At 38.9% G+C, this 20096-nt stretch overlaps 1 protein-coding gene across 2 annotated transcripts in view; it reads right to left on the bottom strand.

Moving 5' to 3' along the window:
• NDUFB3 (NADH:ubiquinone oxidoreductase subunit B3) overlaps positions 1–20096 on the bottom strand; it is a 113035-nt gene that overhangs the window by 54942 nt on the left and 37997 nt on the right. For both annotated transcript variants that reach the window (XM_044075452.1, XM_044075454.1), the window contains one exon: positions 2952–3086. In XM_044075452.1, coding sequence (XP_043931387.1) covers positions 2952–3085 — 134 coding nt within the window. In that variant the 5' untranslated portion in view covers position 3086. The remainder of the gene's footprint in view (positions 1–2951; positions 3087–20096) is intronic.

Genomic DNA, 20096 nt, shown 5'->3' with positions numbered 1-20096 from the left:
AAACAATGTCCAACAGAAAGGATGGAAAACCAAGGCAGTAGTTAAAAACTAGTAGCTTATTCCACGACAACAGGAAAACAACAACATAAAGCGCTTTCGCTCGGTTAATACAGAGCTTTATCAAGATACAGACATAATTAAATATTTAAAGATCAGATTACATCATCAGTCACCTGACGTTGCAACATACTTAATGAGCTAAAAAAGATAAAGGAAGTCATTAAATAAAAAAGCAATAACGCATTCTTACAAAAAACACACAATACTAATCCCACTAAATACAAAATAAAATACTAAAACTATTGTTAAAGCTGATCAACAATTGAATAAAGTTACGTCGGCACCTTAAAATAGTTGAGTATACTGTAATGTTAATAAAACCCCTGAGGGGGAAAAAAATCGAAATTAAAAAATCAGTAATAAAAAAAAAAATCGATAGTAAATACTTAAAATAATCAGGATTTAACTAATGACCACTTGCTGGTGTGAAAAATTACTACTGAACATAAAAATTTCATTATGATACACTATGTTTAAGGCTGACTGGTCTTTCTACTCAAAAATATGTTGAATGTTGTCCAGTGGCCTAAAGTCGAGCCACCCTTAATTTAAGAACACTATTGATAATTATATTCTCGTTCAAACCAGGAGGTTTCCCAGCGTCCACTTGAGCTGCCATAGTAGCTCTCTGTACTCCAACCTTGTCTCCCAATCCCCACCTCTAACATCTGGTACTACTTGCTCCAAGACTATAAATTTAAGTTCCATATTGGGACAACTATGAAGGTGCTTGGAGAAGGCATTGGTTTCCTTACCCTTGGAAACATCATATAGATGTTCATATATCCTTATTCTCAATGGTCTTTCCGTTTTCCCTATGCAGAATCTAAAACACTGCATACAGAAGCCAAGATAAACCACCCCTTTCGTCCCACAATTGAAATGATGATCAGAAATGAAGGTAGAATTTCTAGATGGTTGTTGAAAATAGCAGTGCACTGTTTACAGGCTCCACATTTATGGGTACCTAATTTGGTAGTGTTTGTTGCTGGACCTGAGGTATATTTTTTCTCAAATAGTTCCTTCAAGCTAACGTCCCTTTTCCTAACAAATCTGGGACGTTCCTGAGTAAACTGCTTCAATTCGTTGTGCAAGGTAAGAAGTGGCCAGTGCCTCAACCACATTTTCAACCTCTAAAGAATTTGTAGAAAAGGTGTAAAAGTTGTTGTGAGAACCAAACTGGTCGCTACGTCCCTCTTGGTCAGACAAAATAGATCCAGTTCCTAACAAAGGGAAGTATTTGTGTTCCCTATTCTCAAGGACCTATTGTGTCAAACTGTTGATTAGTGCAATGGGGTATCCCTTTTCAAGAAACAAAGTTTTCAAAAAGTGGGACTCATCCATAAAAAATAGTCTAAGGTACTGGACATCCTAGATGCCCGGATGAGCTGTCCTTTGACAATACCTTTCTTTTGGTAGAAGGGGTGTCCACTGTCGAAATGTAAATATGAATTGGAGAAAGTAGCTTTCCTGTAGAGTCAGGATTGAAAAGTATGTTTAATGTAATCTTTGGAGAGGGTCACATCAAGATAATTCAGTTCTTCGTAACTGATGTTGTAGGTAAAGGTCAAAAAATGGGTAGTGGAATTGATATAGGACATAAACTCGTGAAAAGCATCCTCTGTCCCATCCCACAACAAACAGATATCGTCCAGATACCTCTTATAAAAATGGACAATGTTATTGACCCAATGAGATGTAAATATGAAATTCTGCTCCCAGTAATGTAAAACCACATTGGCATAGAGGGAACCACAGGAGGCACCCATAGCTACTCCTTTCTTCTGCCTATACAGCTCACCGTTAAAATAGATGTAATTACTTTCAAGCACTATTTCCATTTAAATTCCCAAATCCCAAACAAATGAGTCAACTCTCAGAAGCATATTTTCAGGAGTAGATGATTTCCCAAAGGATACAACATTGTTTGGCATTCATCTTCAGTTCACATTTTTGGCATCAGTTATTTATTTGGGATTTACTTTCCTGCAGGAAGTCTAGATTCAATGACTGCTCCCAGCTTGCAGTCATCTGCAAATTTAGTCAGACAAAGCCCTTTGGTATTAGCTTTTACTTCAGAAAGTAGATGCCAAACAGGAGAGGTCCCATCAAAGAACCCTGGGGGTCTTCACTGATGACTGGTCCCTTTGGGGAGGTAGCTTTCCCCTGTTTTGATGATCTATGTCCTACCTGTGAGTCAGTTCGCAATCCAGTGGTATTTCTACTCTATACCAGGCCAAATGGCCTTCTACACTACCTCCTATACGATAATCAAATTTACATTAATCCAGAATTAGTTATAATATTTATCAGCTTTCAATAACTCAAGTGTAGACACTGAATTCAGTGAAGACTGAAACGAAAATGTCAAAGTGGAATTACGTATTTATTTCAGATTGCTTAACCAAAAGGGTGGTAGGGGGAATAAAACATTTTTTTAAACTAAAAAAAAAATCATCTTCTTCCTCAGTTCTAGCACCTTTACTACAAAAGCCAAAATCTCAACTTCAAAAACAACAAAATTCTTTAAAATGTCCAATATAGTTCTAAATTCATAAATGAAAGAGGAGGATGCAAAATTAAAGGCATCCTCAAAAAATACTTTTCTCCAACACTGTGATTCCTTAGAATTTAGAATAGAATTACTAAGCACAAAATGACCGACTACAGAACTTTACATGGATGCTTCAAGACGTTCAATAAATACAAACCACAGAAACGTATACCATTGGAATTTGCAACATGCCGCCATTTGGTAAATTTAGAGTCTGCACAGGATGTTGCCACTGGCAAAGAAGCATGTTATGAACAGGAACAAAAAAACTACCTATTGTTTTCAAAGAAAACACAGACTTTCTTGAAAGAAATTTATGCTCTAGAGGTTTTCATACCGTCCCCATGGATCATGGAGTCCTCTCCTGGCCAGTCTTTCTTGCACAAACTCCAAAGGGGTGCCTTCTACTTTCCACTGTTTGTAGTCTGGAAGCTGTAACTTTTCATGCCCATGTTCGTGTCCGTGACCCATCCTGCATAAAGACAGAGAAAGTAGTTGTACTGAAAAATGGGACATTTCACTCAAGAAATTTTAAAAACAGTCATCAAGTACATGAGGTTGACTACCCTGAAGGTAGTAAAAAACAGGTTATCTAAAAATGTCAGGGTCCTTATCCACCAGTAAAGAAAAACACTCCACCTAACAGACCTAAAAATTATAATCTACCATCAAAATAATTCTAGGTACAGAAACAAATTATATACTTCCGATAAAGACAAGTCCAGATTTGTAGCACCATGAGACAGACTGGAATAACTTGGCTCAGTGTCTAAAGCTTTCTCAGGCTACCAAATGCCCTTTTTCCTTAGACACAGCACTGTATAAGTTAGGACCCTTCTTCAGATCTCTGTAAGCCAGCACTGGAGAGGAGCATAAACTACAGTTTATGAAAACTAGAAAATATCAACAGCAAATATCAACAGCTATAAAATCTGTCAGAATAGAGGAAGGAGGAAAAGAGTAGTTATGGTCAGTATAAATGCATAGCTTTCATTTAAGGGATTGGGAGTTACATCTTCATCACACTTATTCTCATCGGTGGCTCCTCTTGGAAACCATCTTAATGATGGCAGCACCAAAGGATGACTGAGATCTGAAGAGAAAGCTCCAAATAGACCAGCAGGCAGCACAGAGTTCAATATATTTATTAGATACTGATATATGAAACAAACTAGTTAGAAACATCATAAATAAACATTGGAACATTTGGGACCCGTTGTCTTTTCTCATATAAAGACCCTAGGTTCCTACTTTTCACACTTTAAACATATGGCAAGTGGGGGGACTATTCACAAACAACTGACACTTCATGGTGATGATGTGGCCATTGTGGTTCCTGCCAATATATGCTGAAATCCAAGGGATTTACCAGGCGTAATACTAGTAAAGTTTTTGATATTAAGATCTTTGGAAACTGTAGTAGCGACTGGCTTCTTGTGGTGTCTTTCTTCTTGCTACTGTGGGGATTTTATGTTGGACAAACTTCCAGAGCCTTAAGATTTAGAATGTGATATCAAAGGGACAGAACAAACAAACAAGGTTGGCATGGGCTATTACTAAATGATCACCTGTAGTGAATATATTGAGTTAGTATATTCACATTTGTTTAAGATTTTGAATGTTAAAACATCCTGGTTCAATATTGAAAGTTGGAATCAGATATATTGTTAGTTTTTTCCCCATCTTTTTATGGTGTCACTTATATAGGTGTACTAGAGATATAACAGTCCTCATTACTTTTTCAAGAAATGTGCAAGCCTTTATGTTTAGGCTGTAGATTTTAGTATTGTTGATCCCTTCTCATTGCATCCCATGTCTATTACAAGTTATATTCAATAACTGACCTATATTGATATATATATGTGGATAGAGACACTATAGTTGTCAAATATATGCTTTCTAAGATACAGCATCCAAAAAATTTTTCCAATATCTATAATAGTTATCCAATGTCCATTACAAGTTATATTCAATAACTATTGATATATACACAGGTTTATGGTGGACAAGTGTGAAAGCCATCATGTTCAGGCTGCTTTTCTCATTATTGTTGATCTAATTTTTGTTCTATGCTTATCATTTGCCTTGCCCACTACCAATCTTTATATATATACATTTATTTGGTCTAACATATGCTCCTCTATGACATAGTATGTTTGTATCTGATATTTTTTCTATGGTCTCTCTAACCAACAACTGTTGAATAGCCTGTGATAGAGGCTCTTCCAGTATGGTATAATAAAAACCAATTCTAAGTATGAATATATTGTTATTGAATTTGTTAGAATATACTAATAATTTGTTTTGTTTCATGTAAGTAACTTGTTGGTTACTTTTTCATGTTATGGATGGACGTATATATTTTATTGTATATCTATATGATTTACTATAAGTGCCCCAAACATGTATTACAAATAATTTTCATACTTATTAGTATTCATGGGCTTAACCTTTTGATTGGCTCTTGATATGTATTTAAAGGATGATTCAAATGAACTTGACTATACTGTTTTACACTGAAGAAGGCTGTTGGCCGAAACTAGTTTGTTTCATATATCAGTATCTAATAAATATATTGAACTCTGTGCTGCCTGCTGGTCTATTTGGAGCTTTCTACTTGGTTTGGACCGTGCATCCTCTCGGGCATAGGACTTGGTACATTCTGAGATCTGAAGAGCCCATCCAACTAAAAGCATCATGTAAAGCTATTTAGTGATTCCAACATAGCATCTAATCTAAAGGATTTCATCCTAAAGAAAGGTTGAGGCAGCTACAGTTCTGGTAGAATGAGCTCTAGTCTCAGACGATAAAGGTTTGTTTTATTTATTTACTTTTAACAGAATGAAACACAATTAGAAAGCTATTTTTAAGATTTTAGGAAAAACAGAAAGAGAACTTTATGGATTTTGTTCTGCCAAGTTAATTTAACAGCCTGTGCACATCCCTGAAAAACAATACATATTTACCTATTAGATGTAATTTTGAAAAACAGTCAAATTATATGGTTGAAATCTGCCTCCACTAATAGTGTGTACAAGATGAATCCTTCTTTCACGACAGGTTGTCTTTTTGGGAGTGGGGGTAAGCAGTTAAAGATGGATTATTAAAGATGCCTTAAGTCCCCAAATCTTTCTAGTACTACAGAGTTTTCCAAGACATATATTTCAGTCCCTCTTGATCAGCTAGCTCAAAAAACAGAAAGAGTCATCTTACACACTACAAGCTGAGATCTCACAGAGGAATAGGATCCTTAAAAGGGAGACATAGAAGAAATGTACACTTCAAAAAGGCTTTGCAAACTTTCAGACAAGACTTAACACTAAGCATTAGCTTCCTGGCCAAAGTTGGTCATGTAAATATAACAAACATGAGTCAAATACCTTAAAGTCAGTCAAGGGTGGTAGGAATAAGGGCAGAAAATGGCTGCAGCTAGTTCTGGACAAAAAAAAAATCCATTTACTCTTTCTAGTGCTGGGTCACTGGGCATTCAAACTTTGGACCACCCTTCAGTAAAAAGGGTCCCTGGCCATTACTGAACTGGAAAAAATATGCAGGCAACATTGGGGGGGGGGGGGGGGGGGTGAAGCTTGACAGATAAATGTGTCAGAGTTCTGAAAATAATCTGAGGACAGGCTTCTCCTGAAGAGGCGGGCACAGCAGCGGAAATTATATTGAGAACGCAATAACTACCTTGTCTTTGCAAATTCTGACCTGCTGAAAAAATCTTGTTTGGGGGGGGGGGTGATTGAGTCCTGAGGGACACTTCATTATGTGCATCTCAGGGATGCCCTCCCAAAAAGAAGAGGAATTTTTTTTAATCCACACTGCCAAACAGACCCTCTTCTCAGCCTCCTCGCTCATTTAATCCCCATCACAGGAGCAGATTGTAAGGGGGCCATCATGCAGATAGGTATTGGGTTGGTTGGTTGCCACTTTTTTTCTGTATACTGCCCTATTCCTTGCATGCAGCTGGCAAAAAGCTAGGGAGGGGGGTTTACAGTGGGCTACAGCAAAGGACATCCCGTCACTTCTATAAGGGGTGCTTCCTCTCAAGAAGCCCTGTCCCCACCCCTCAAAAAGCACAAGTAGCCGTTTCTCCAAAATACACCAGGGAAGTCACACCAAGCACAAGTAGCCATTTCTCCAAACGGCACCAGGGAAGTCACACCAGTATGTCCACAACGGTATGCATCCTGCCTCCCCTCGCGAAGCCTGCAAAAAATTCCCCACCTCAATGCCTGGTGCCTCTGGTGCAGGGGCTGCTAATCACACTGCAGTCATCAGGACTGCAGTCAAGGCTTTATTCCTCTGTGGTATGGAACCAAGCTGGATAAAGGAAAAGTTGATTTTGCATCCTTGACGAATACCAAATGAGAAGATTGCAGCATGTCGTCCTCCAGTAACAGAACAGATTACCAAGCCAAACTTCTAAGGAGACTAATGTTCTTGGTTTGTGTTGCAGACATTTGAAAAAACAGGACTAGAAAGTGGAAATTGTGTACAATGACATTTCCTAGCCTTTTAGAGTCATATACTACATTTATAAAATTATTTGCCATTCTCTCCTCCACCAGCAAACCTCTGCAGATGGAGATGGTCCATCTACAGGTATAGGCAATTAATCAGTAAATGCCTGAACCATGAACTCTTGTATGAGAAATACAAGGGGAATTGCCAAGCAGTTCAGTGCAAATAAATGAGGCCCGACACATGGAAGGGAAAATCTTAGATTGATAGGGACATTTATCACTTCAGTATAAAACATACTAGTACACCATCTAGTTTATTCATTTAAGATGAGCTAGTGCATCAATCATTTAACGGAAGGCATGACAGCATGCAAGTTGTTTTTCATATCTGGAAGGGGAACAAAGCTGGGATAAGAATGGATGGTGTCGATACGAGAGATAACACAGGCTCTACCACGCACTTCCACTACAAGTAAACTTAACTTTATACAAACTTCGGCAAAAACAGCAAACTGTTGAAAATGGAGACTCCAGAATAAATACCAGCAGCAAATATCGAGAACCAAAGCTTTAATGAAAGTAATGTGAAGCGTTTTTCGCTGCTCTTAATAGAGCGACTTCTTCAGACACAAATAAAAGCCAGGGTACATAATTTATAGTAAAAACGTCATTTCCTCATTTAAAAACAATTATAAGCTTAAAGTGATATTCATATATATTAAAGCCCTTTGCCAAAATAACGGGCTTTAAAAATAGGTAAATACAAATTTTAAACAGTTAAATGTTTCCTTGTAAGTACATTAAAGTGTATAATACACTGAAAACTATACATATATAAATATATACATGTATACTGCTGCAAACCAAAAAGTACGTTTTATGTAATTTACAATGCCTTTACAGTGATTTTTATACACATATTCATTAGTACATATATGAGTACTGGTAAATGCATATGTTGGTCTTTTTAATATACATTGTTAAATTACATAAAACGTACTTTTTGGTTTGCAGCAGTATACATGTATATATTTATATATGTATAGTTTTCAGTGTATTATACACTTTTTAATGTACTTACAAGGAAACATTTAACTGTTTAAAATTTGTATTTACCTATTTTTAAAGCCCGTTATTTTGACAAAGGGCTTTAATATAAGAGTATCACTTTAAGCTTATAATTGTTTTTAAATGAGGAAATGACGTTTTTACTATAAATGATGTACCCTGGCTTTTATTTGTGTCTGAAGAAGTCGCTCTATTAAGAGCGACGAAAAGCGCTTCACATTACTTTCATTAAAGCTTTGGTTCTCGATATTTGCTGCTGGTATTTATTCTGGAGTCTCCGTTTTCAAAACTTAACTTTATAGACAAAACCTGTAAGTGTAGCTGTCAATTTGGGCCAACTGTCCCATATGGAGAGAGAACTTTCCTTTCTGGAAGGTGTACATTATATAGTGTGCCTGCAAGTTAAAAAGGGACTGGATTAAAAATGAAAATGCATTTTTCGATTTTACTGAAGTAAAAAATCTGAGAAAATGTGATATTGGTTCAAAAAAGAGAGCAGCTGCAACTGCACACAAGATCAACCTGCCAAACAATGTATGCATACAAGTCGCAAGTTGGAAATATTCAAAATACTGCCACGAAGAATATTTGACCGTAATAGCTTTTTATTAGAATAACTACTTGTACAATACAGTTGAGATATAGTTGATAAATGTAAATGTCACTGTAGGTATGGACATGAAATGTGTACTGAATTAGGGTACAAATGACAATGTTACAACAGAAACCAGATAGAAATGAGTAAATGAATTTGGCAAAATAATTTTAGAATGGATACCAAGTATCAGGGACAAATGAAAGGGGAAGGAAATGATACAGACAGAGAGGGGCTCCAATAATGACATAAAAAGGAAAAGGCACTAGTAGACTGGGGCAAGAAGGGGTCACTGGCAGGGAACTAAGATTACAATGGCATGCATTTTCATGCCACCTAATACTACTGCTGAGGAGCGCAAGAGAAATATGGGCAAAGTAATTGGCTTCCTCAGGGAATACTACTCCTAGATGGGGAATGGAATCTTATCTGCAATAGTGCGGATGTATAGGGGGTGGGGGACCTAGAAGTGAAATTTGCAAAAGAAGGTACAGGTCTGAAGAAATACATGAGATTACTGGGAATGGAAGACGTGTCCATACTAGCAGGAACCCAGACAAAATGTACAGATTACCAGAGGTATAACCAGTTGTTTAGACAAGATAGAAATTTTATTTTACAGGAGCAAGCGTATTCAACTGAAATAATAAGTGGAGATTGCATCCAATAATTTTTCAGATACAGACTTCCAAGATGGCTGCACATCGAGTAGCAGCTTAACTCTGTCTCCCCCAGTGTGAAAACAGAAACTAAGCACAGAAAGCCAGTGGACATGTATTTGAGTAAACGAGTTGGCATTTTTTAAAAATTCCCTAAAGGGAACTTTGTCAGAAATGTTGGGGGAGCAAATTACTATAACTAAGGGAATACATTTCTATATCCTAGAGCAGAATAATTAATTTCCCAAAAAATGTAAGACTTTATTGACTTCCAAGATAGCTGAACTTAATATCTCCCAGTGTGTGTGTGTGTGTGTGTGTGTGGGGGGGGGGGGCAACTATAAACAACATGTACATAAAGATGAAGAACTCTGCCTCTTAGTAAATTCAGTTATTGGCCATTAAACACAGCCTGGATGGCCAGCAAAGAAGAAACCAAGTGTCTGAAAATCAACTACAAATGTGAAGAGAACACACTGTCTGGGAAGAATCCTGCAGCTGTTCAGCAAAAGGAAGTTTAAAATTCCATCTTTGGTGCAAGACATGGCTTCTAGTAATCTAGAGGAAAGAATTTGCTTAGAGCTGATAAAAATAAATGAAATACTGAAGGAGTTTATCAATTCAAACAAAATTGTGGGGAAAAAAATGGAAGAAACAGATATTCAGAAGAAAAGATAAAACTGGAAACATATTAAAAGGATGACTGGATGTGCTCAACAGATCTTCAGGATGTATACTATCACATAAAAATGAACAGGCGATACCTATGCTTCCAGCTGGGAGCCAGTCATTACCAATTCAGAGCACTGCCATTTGACCTCACCACAGCCCCAGGGTGTTTATCAAGTGCACGGCAGTAGTAGCAGCTCACTTACGACTGCAGGGATTCTGGGCATTTCTGTACTTGGACGACTGGCTCATAACTGCCCTGACCGGGCATCTTCTGATAAAAGCACAAGACTATGTACTCCATATTTGCTCTCATCTACTTATTACCATCAATCATAACAAGTCTCAGCTAGAGACCTTTCACACAAGAGTTCATAGGGGCCTTGTTCAATACAGTATCAGTGACAGCCTCCCTTCCCTTACCAAGGGTACAATGACTTAAAGTAAAAAAAGATAATTCAAAATTATTCTCCATCAGCTCGATTAATTCTACAAGTCCTGGGATCAATATCCACAGAGACAGTTCTAGTTCCACTAGCAAGATACCATATGAGAATTCTTCAATGGACCTTGCTATGTACACCCAGATCACTAACTCAAGCATGCAAAAAGTACCTCTATTGGTGGATTCACTCAGATTAGATGTTACAAGGCCATCCCTTCATTATCCCTTAGCCCAAAGCCATAGTGACCACAGACACTTCCCAAACCGAGTGGGGGGACACTTCTTGGGGAATATAGTTCAAGGCACTTGGTCCCCCGCAGAGGCCAGCACACGTATCAGTGTCCTGGAAATGAGAGCAGTTCTCCTAGTGTTGCAGGCCCTTCAAGACTCTCTCCCTTCAAGGACTACCGCAGTTCAGACAGATGTCAGTAGCATGGTACATCAACAAACAAGGAGGAACCAGATCTTGTACCTTGTATCGGGAAGTTGAGTGAGTGAGAGAGTGAGAGAGTGAGAGAGTGAGAGAGTGAGAGAGTGAGAGAGTGAGAGAGTGAGAGAGTGAGAGAGTGAGAGAGTGAGAGAGTGAGAGAGTGAGAGAGTGAGAGAGTGAGAGAGTGAGAGAGTGAGAGAGTGAGAGAGTGAGAGAGTGAGAGTGAGAGTGAGAGAGTGAGAGAGTGAGAGAGTGAGAGAGTGAGAGAGTGAGAGAGTGAGAGAGAGTGAGAGAGTGAGAGAGTGAGAGAGTGAGAGAGTGAGAGAGAGTCAATAGGCAATCTCATCCAATTAATTTCCTACAGCAATGCACATTCAGGGGAAATCCAAAACAAGACAAGTGGAACAAATCCATTTTATTGCTTCACAAGTGGTCTCTCAACATGCGAGTTGCAGAAAAGTTATTTCACCAATGGGGCCAATCTTGCTGCTACCTCTTTTGTATCTCCCCTCAACAAGTGCAGCAGGTTCTTAACCCTGATCCCCCACCAGGGGAACCAGCAAGAGATGTTCTCATCTACGATTGGGCCCCCGGTCTCCTCTGCGCTATCCCCAACCCCTCTAATTCCCAAGTTTCTTCAGAAAGCATCTTGATTGAAGAGCAAAGGCATCCTTATTGTCCCATGTTGGCCTTGGCCTCAACTAGATTACCCTCCATGGATTCTGGATCCATTTCCAGACCTGCATCACCCGAGAGACATGATTCATCCAGACATTTTAGGCTTAAAGCTGACTGCATAGTTTCTCCACTTCCACTGATGGGTTGTCTAGCTGTCTGGCATATGATTTTGTCTTCCCATAAAGCTTTCATTGCACCAATACATAAAGTTCTTGCCAACTGTCATGTCTAATTTTCATACAAGAGTTAACAATTCCACCTTAGCTTCTTCAAAACTCTGTAAGGCCTTTATAAGGGGTACCCTTCTTCTGAGACCACCTTTTAAAGATCCACGTCTGCTGTGGGATTTGAATTTAGTTTCATAAGCTTTGACTCAATCTTCTTTTGAAGCATCAGCAAAATGTGAACTATTTTTTTTTACCTGGAAAACTATCTTTTTGGTAGTTCTAACCTCTGCTTGAAGAGTCTCTTAACTTCAAGCCTGGTCTTCTAAGCATCCTTATTTAATATTTCATAGAGATAGGTAGCACTATGAACCAACACTTCTTTCTTCCTAAGCTGGTGTCAGAATCCAACAGTCTTATTAATCCTCCAGCTTTCTTTCAAATTTCATGAACAAAGTACACATTACATTTGTTGGATGTCCACAGACAAGTTACATTTCCATTTACTTAGAACAAAGAATTCTGGAAAGAGATCAATTATTTGTTTCTTTCGCGGAATGTAAATTGGGCATACCCAGTTGCAAAAGTAACTTTACTCAAATGGTTAATCAAATGGGTTTGTCTTTGCCAAAATCTTTGAAAGCCTATTCAACCAGGTCCATGGCAACTTCATTAGTATTTTTATCCAGGCCTTCCATGGATGACATCTGTGTGGCTGCAATTTGGTCTACTCCACATACTTTCATACCTTTATTACTCATTACAAATTGGAGCTGGTCTCGAGGGGAAAAGCAGCCTTCGGATTACAGGTGCTCAGGAATACCCTTACTTAGAATCCTCCCAGAACTCAGGTAGCTAGGGACTCTGCAACAATTGAGGAATAAATGAAAAATTGACATCAGATAAAGAAGTTATGTACTCACCATAATGTTAATCTGTGTTGTCCATTTTCATTCTTCAACTGCCCTCACTCCAACCCTTTACCATTTAGTTTGTGACTTCTGGAAGAATGAGAAGATAAGGGAACCAATGCACCTGCCTTTGAGCTCCAAGTATTGGTTTCTCATCCTAGTGTTGTTTCTAAAGTTTTATGAAACTACAAGGCCAGCAAAAAAGATCAGAGATATGGTAGGGGACTACAGCATTATGGGTAAAGGAGGAGCTCGAGAATTTCCAGTATCCACAAGCTGTAAAAAGCAGAGTCAGATAAGGACCCAACTGTTGAGGAAAAATGAAAATGGACATCAGGAAGATGCTTGGCGGCAGTGTGCTTGACTTTACCGTGTGCTGCCAGCACCTGGTCCCCACTGATAGCTGGAGGTGAGTGGGAGTATGCTTGAGGGTATTTTACCTGGTGGAGCTGGGGGGGGGGGGGGGTGAAGTCTGAGTTGAATTCATCAGCCAATAGATTTGCTGCGTCACCCTGATTTGTATAGGTGGTACTGTTCACCAGTTCACAAGACACAGTTGTGTTACCTCTAAGGTTCCAGATGTCACTGAAGCAGTCCTTAGCCCACTAGGCTATCATGACCTCAGTTGGCCTGTTGGACTTGGACCTCAGTTTCTTGTTTAGCTGTGTAAGAGAGCAGTTGCCTTTGGAAGTTGCTCTTCCTGATTTTGGCCATGAACTTTCGTCTGCTATACACCCTGTTTACGAGAGGATTTCACCAGTGGCTTGTTTTCAGTTTACTTCTGGTAGGTACAAGCAGCCTTTATGCAGCCATTCACATGTTTACACAGGGATTCTGCAAATAATTCTGCAAAGGTAGCTGTTGTCTTGGGGTTTGGGGAAGCCTTACATTTTGACAAAACTATCACTTAACAGGATGTAATTTGCCTTTGAATAGTTCTGGATACTGGTTTAGTTGGATTTTGAGTTTATTTATTTTTTTTTACTTCAAATGAGACAGCTTTGTGATCTGACCTCACTACTGAGCAAGTGATTGGGGGGGGGGGGGGGGCAATGTTCTCCCATTTTGGCAAGTAGCAGATCCAGTACATTTGATCCTCTGGTTGAAGTGTGCACTCTGTTCCAGGGCGTGTGTGTTAAAAGTCCAGGAAGCATTTGTGCCTGTGCGTTTCAGGCACTGTACATTTCCCAGTCTATAAGGGGTAGTTATAATCACCTATAAATAGGGTGTTTGGTTGGATGATGAGCACTTCTAGTAGGTTTAGGAAGAGTTTTGAGACTCTACAGGCATACATAGTGACCTGTAGCTAGCCATGATATGGTGAAGAATCTTACCTATGGCAACTTGGACACGGATGAGCTCTGTCGTATCATCCTGTTTAACTAACCTGGAAGTATAACCTAAAACAGGTCCACATAGTCCTTGGGAAACAGCAAGTGGTAAAGGCAGTCAAATACTTCACAGCTCTACGCTCTACTCCATCCAGACAAAATTGTTAAGTGCTTTTGCCTGCATTACTCGAGACTTCAGAACAATTGATCATAGTAATTACAACACTTTATATATACATACCAATAAACACTAAGTCGATCACTAAATTGATCAATCAAGTGTTTAAGGTGAACATCAAATGCAAAGTAAAGCTTAAAATCAAAACAAAAAAAAGATATAAAACGTCTCAAAAGGTCAAGACTGAAAAAAAAAATAAAATGTTTTAAACAGTGGTTTTAACAACATTTTATTAATTTTTTTGATTTTCAGTCTTGTTTTTACTGGTATGTATATAAAACTGTTGTAATTACCAAAGTGGGCAAGTGCAATATGGCCTACAGCCCCTGTATTCCCATAGGCCATCCCCTCATTACCCATCCAGCCTAAAAACAGTAGTGAAGCCAGTGTGCAGGAAGAATACGGCTATAAACTACCAAAGTCAGCTACCTCCATTAGCAGAGGTGTTGGCTTCCAAAGCCATCTGCCTTTCAAGGGGAACCCAACACAGACAAGACAAATGGACTACTGCTAATACTGGTATTACAACACCCGAGTGCACCATCTGGAGACCCCAGGCACAGGAGTTAGGATGGAGCTTAAGGAAGCCATCCTGCAGAGTACACAAAAACTCATGCACAAGTAACATGGTAAATAAATACATTAAATGAACGTATGAATTAATGAACAGAACATACCCAACTAAAATGAACTTTTTAGGCTGCTTAAGTAGGTGTCTAGTCACATACATAGAACATTAGATTCTAATAGCTGAACATGGGGCTTCTGGTGGCAGGAAAACAACCCACAATCTGGAAGCAGGACTATCATTTTTGAAATTAGCATTTGGCAGTTCGCTACACAAAGTTTAACAGTCCTCTCCTTATGAGGATTCTGGAACAACATTTACAAGCAAAACACAACATCCTAAAACAATCAGATAGCAGCAAAATCTATTATGGCAGGTCTTGGAAAATGCCACTTCAATATTTTGGTTGCTTTAAACGGGCAGGGACTACAGCACAGATGGCAATCTAGAGCTTCCCACAGCCTTTAGGCTGCTTCAGAAGTCTCAGACATCTGGCAGATCTTTTTACCTATAAACCATCCACAGAATGGACATCTGCAGCAGATCTTTACTACATCACCAGAGACCCAAAGAGAAGCAGGTTATGAAGTATTCAGTCTCCTCCCAAAGCCAGGAAATGCTCAACCACAAACCGTTTCAGTGTTCAGCTGCCTTAAATCAGTTTCAAAGTACCCATCCCATTCTAGCTAGCAGCTGGTGGTGCTTCAAGGGAAGGTAACCACTGCCCATTCTATCTTTTAATCATTCAAACATATTCAAAAGCCCGTCCTGGGCTATGTTAGAGTTGATGTGCTTAAGATTTTTAGGATTAGAAACATTACTTCCTTTAAACATTCAACCATACTGGCCATTACTTCTACTCAAAGTACTGACTGTGACTAAGCAACAGTGAATTAGATTAAACATGTAAGAAAAAAATAAACATAACCCAGTTTACATGCTGTATACTAACATGTCAGCAGCTTTCAATTCTACTACTATCTACTAAGCAATGCTTTACAGAATCTAGATCTAAAATCCATTCATATATGGTTATCACAGTCTTACCCTGCAATAACAAATGAAATGAGAAACATAATGGAAATGCACCCCACTAACCTCCTCTGCAAAAGTATATTGGCTCTGTGATGCCACCCAAATCTAAATACCACCTCAAGTCAACCCTGAAGAGGTTACTAGCCTAGCGTGAGAAACATAGCCATATATCTCAACCCCTTAGCACAAGAATCTGGACAAAGCCCCAAAAATGGGGACAAATTTTAAATACTGCTATTATAAACTTAGAACATTGCTAGAATAAAAGTTCATGTGTTACCATGCATTTTTTTTTGAAGACTACAAAGTTTAAACTGTAATGCCAGTTATTCAGCGAGTTCAGTCCTCACGGATTTGCTACAAAAATCCAGAAAAGCACAAATTTTATAAGAACGGACCAAACATAAAAGGGAAAATCTAGACATTCTGTAAAAATATGGACAGCTGTTGACCAGGTTCATACCTTTCAAAGGACAGAAACAGGCATAAAGAGGGAAACAAAAACTACAGCAGGTATGGAGTACTGCATATTGACTATTATGTGACAGTATTCCTCCACAGAACTTAGCAAGGCTATTCTCCTCTGTACATTCCTACAGTCTCATTTAAGTTCAAAATGAGTACAAAGGTCATACAGAGAAGCCACATACGCAAATATCAAAAAGACCCTGGTAAACCAGAATCTTCACGGTGTACGGCTTTAAACCTCCTTGAAGGAGACAAATGTGATATATGCAAATATTGCCTTATGTACACAAGTGTTTCAAGCTACATGGCTTCTGAATGCCCACTGACCATTTATTATAAAAGCCTGTAGTAAGTCACCAAGGCCATTTAAGAGTTCAGCAGGATGGTACTACTTCATTAAAACATCAGGTAACACAAAATCACAGGGTTTGAGTGTTTTACACTTGCAGTATTTTACTTCTGAAACATGCAAAATGTGCATCAAGTAATCTACATTCAACAGCAAATAATTTTTATTCATTAACCTAGTAGGCCCACCAACAAAGTCCCCTTTCAGGGGTGACCTGTAAACAATATCTGGTTAAGAGACTTTCTCAAGGCCACACAGTTGGCAAACAAGGGCTGAGGGAACCAAACATACATTTGAAAATACTGCTTTTCTTTTTTCTATACTAGTCTGCTGAATGTACAAGTTATAGGATGCCACCCATCAAATACTATTTATTTTACATTTGTTTACCGGGAGAGTCCCACTGGGCATAAAACTCTTTCAGCAGAGACCCAGGGAAAAATGTTCCATGGTTAGTAAACTATTTTGTTAGTAGAAAGAAAAGTGTATAATACAATAAAGAAAAAAATAAGACATTCATAACGGTAAAAAAAAAAAAGACTAGAACAGAATAAATTTGTCAGGTGGGAGACAAGACCAATAATCGTGTATAACAATGCTTCTAGAAGACAGTTCTTACAGTAGTAGCAGGTAGTGACATTGTATACAATGAGTGCAATTATGACAGTCATATATAATACGTAGCATAGCAAACTGAAGACTTAAATCTTACAGATATTAACAGTGAGAAAGAAAAAACCATGGCCTTTTAGAGCTGGTGTGGTACTAGGAAGTATTAACAGCAAATAAACATTTGAAAATACTTTTTGCTGTATATACTCACTTGTGTCACTTTTCTGTACTAGTCTGCTAAATATTTAGAAGGACTAGACTATACACCAAAAATTCATGGCAAGGAGAAATCTCAAAGGAGATACATCTGCTCAATCTGATTCTTCTCAGCTATCAAATTGTTAAACAGAAAATACCCCCCCCCCCCCACACACACACACACACACACACACACACACACCACGCCTGTTACCAGAAATACGTGGCAGCAGTGCCAGTTTATTGCTATTCTAAACCTCCTGAAGGCAAAAAGACATCCAACAACCAAATCAAATACTTTCTGGCTCAAAAGGAGTACTAGCAGTCTTGAAAATGCATTCAATCCCACAGTGTTTGTTGAAATTCTATGCTAAGCTACCTGCATTCACAAACATTACACTAAAATTTAAAAATAAAGCAGCTATAACAAAGTTTGACCAGTGGCTCAGGTGCTGAAAGGATAAGATCAGAGAAGGTTGTGAATTAACCATCTGGAGGGGGGGACAGTAGGACTACTGCACTACTTCACCTCTCTTTTTAGGATCAGAAGTGCAGGATGGGGTCACTCTGGGTAAGTGCTACACAAACATAGCAGTATATGTATACGCGAAAGCATTCATGGAGCTTCCTAAAGTAGCAGCATACATGGAAGCCACAGGCTGCTGCAGGGAGTAAATTATGGATTTGAAGAATGGGGCCTGCATGAAAATTGGATCACCTCCTCCCTTCTACCAGATTTTTGCTTCCTGGATGAAAACAATGGTCTCCAACTGGGACCATAAGCCTCTCATACCTACAAGAAGGAATTGGTCGAGTGGGTATAGGGAAGGGCGCATTATTTAACTCCATTGCACACATTCATCACAAACAAAAAAAAAAAAAGAAAGATTTTAGAGGATTAATACATTCCAGGTAATACTCCAAGCTGTATGCCTTTGACTGTGACCCATTAAACCACTAGTGGGATATAAACTAGCCGTTTCAGATCTAGATTGTGACTATTTACTTGCATCTATTATACATAAAGAGAGCAGTTTAAATTGAATTAATGTAAAAACTACCCCAGACTGAATGCTCAAAACACAAGGGGAACAAAATAGGACACAAATAAAATGTATAGGCTCCTTAACCACCCAAGTCCTTTTTATTTATGAAGTGCTCTTGATGTCCAAAAAACTAACATTTCATAGATACTACCTACATGTCCACACTAAGCATATCCAAATGCTACAGAAGTGGATAATCATCACTTCTAAGTTTAACACTGAACTGTAAGTCTAGATGAGGAATGTCTATAATGCTATACCAGTATTACAGGAGGCAAGTTTTTAATTCAGGTTTATTCCTTCTAGCAATTCAGGTTTCTTCCTTCTAGCTTATTTTACAGAGGATTCTAAAACATTAAATTACTGCATCTAATGTATAGATCTTTCTTGGTATAAATGTGATCATGACACATTAGAATGTGAAATATTTAATGCTGCTTGGCTGAAAACTGTACAGATATGTAATGCACCAAGTTTTATTCATACTTTATAAACACTCAATGATGCTACACTGTCTAATCATAGGAGGTTGCTAGGCCAATGGGCATGCGGCCCACAAGCCTAGCCAACAGTTTATCCCCAAAAAAATAAAACCTCAGTCAGGCCCCGACAGTGAGGGACGCAGGTGGAACCCCTGGGACAAATTTGTTGTTTCCCATCCTCTCATCAAGGTTGCGGAATCCATGCTGGGTAGGGGAGAGAAGTTGGTTATTAAGTAGGTGTGGCATAAGTTGGTAATATATACCTTTCTCAAGGATTTTCGCTAGTGGAGACAGGATGGCAATAGGGCGCTAGATGGCAAGGTCAGTGGATGTTCTACCTTTATGTCATGCAAGAGGTTTTCCAGACTGGTGGGATAGTGCTTTCCCAAAATAGATCTGTCAGACTAGAGATTGGGTAGGCAAGTTCATTAGCAGTCAACTGGCAGTATTCTGCTGGGATGCCATCCACTGCTAGGGTAGTAGGTAGAGGGCTGAATCTTGATGGATTCAAGTTAAACTCAGATAGGTGGAGTGGGTCTCCAAGTTATGGTTGGGGGTCTGTAGGTAGATTTGAATAGGTGTTTTGTCGACTATTAAACCTGGAGTGTCTTCTTTGCATCATACTGTTTAACCAGCCTGGAGATGTGTATGCCTTGGATAAATACTGAAACTCCACCACCTTTGGCTTTGTAGTGGTCCATTTGGGGTCTGAAAGTATAGTAGGACAAGTAACCTGGCAAGGCTGGGGTGCTCCCCACAGTTGAGCCAGGTTTCAGTAACTGCACAAATGTCAGCATCTTCCAGGGCGAGGAATGCTTGCAATAAGTGCAATTTCATGTTTAACTCACCTAATAGTGCTCACCTCCCAAACTGAGCAGGGCCATACACATAACCCTTGTGCAAATCTGCATTTTGCCATCAAATCAGCACATTGTTGGACCTACAGGGGTAACTTATTCCACAGGCTGGTAATAAGCTGAATAGGTTCTTATCTCAGCAGCTAGCCTTATTTGTTGGTGTAGATAAAGGTTCTTAGTGCATAGTTTTGTAATAAACAGGAAGTTTAATAGGACCGAGTCTGTCATGGCTTGAATTTTGACACATCACCTCAAAGCAGCTGGTAGACA

The sequence above is a fragment of the Protopterus annectens genome, chromosome 6.part1, assembly GCF_019279795.1.
Source record: "Protopterus annectens isolate FY-2018-M chromosome 6.part1, PAN1.0, whole genome shotgun sequence".
Taxonomy (NCBI): Eukaryota; Metazoa; Chordata; order Ceratodontiformes; family Protopteridae; genus Protopterus; species Protopterus annectens.
This window is presented reverse-complemented; position numbering and strand designations above follow the sequence as displayed.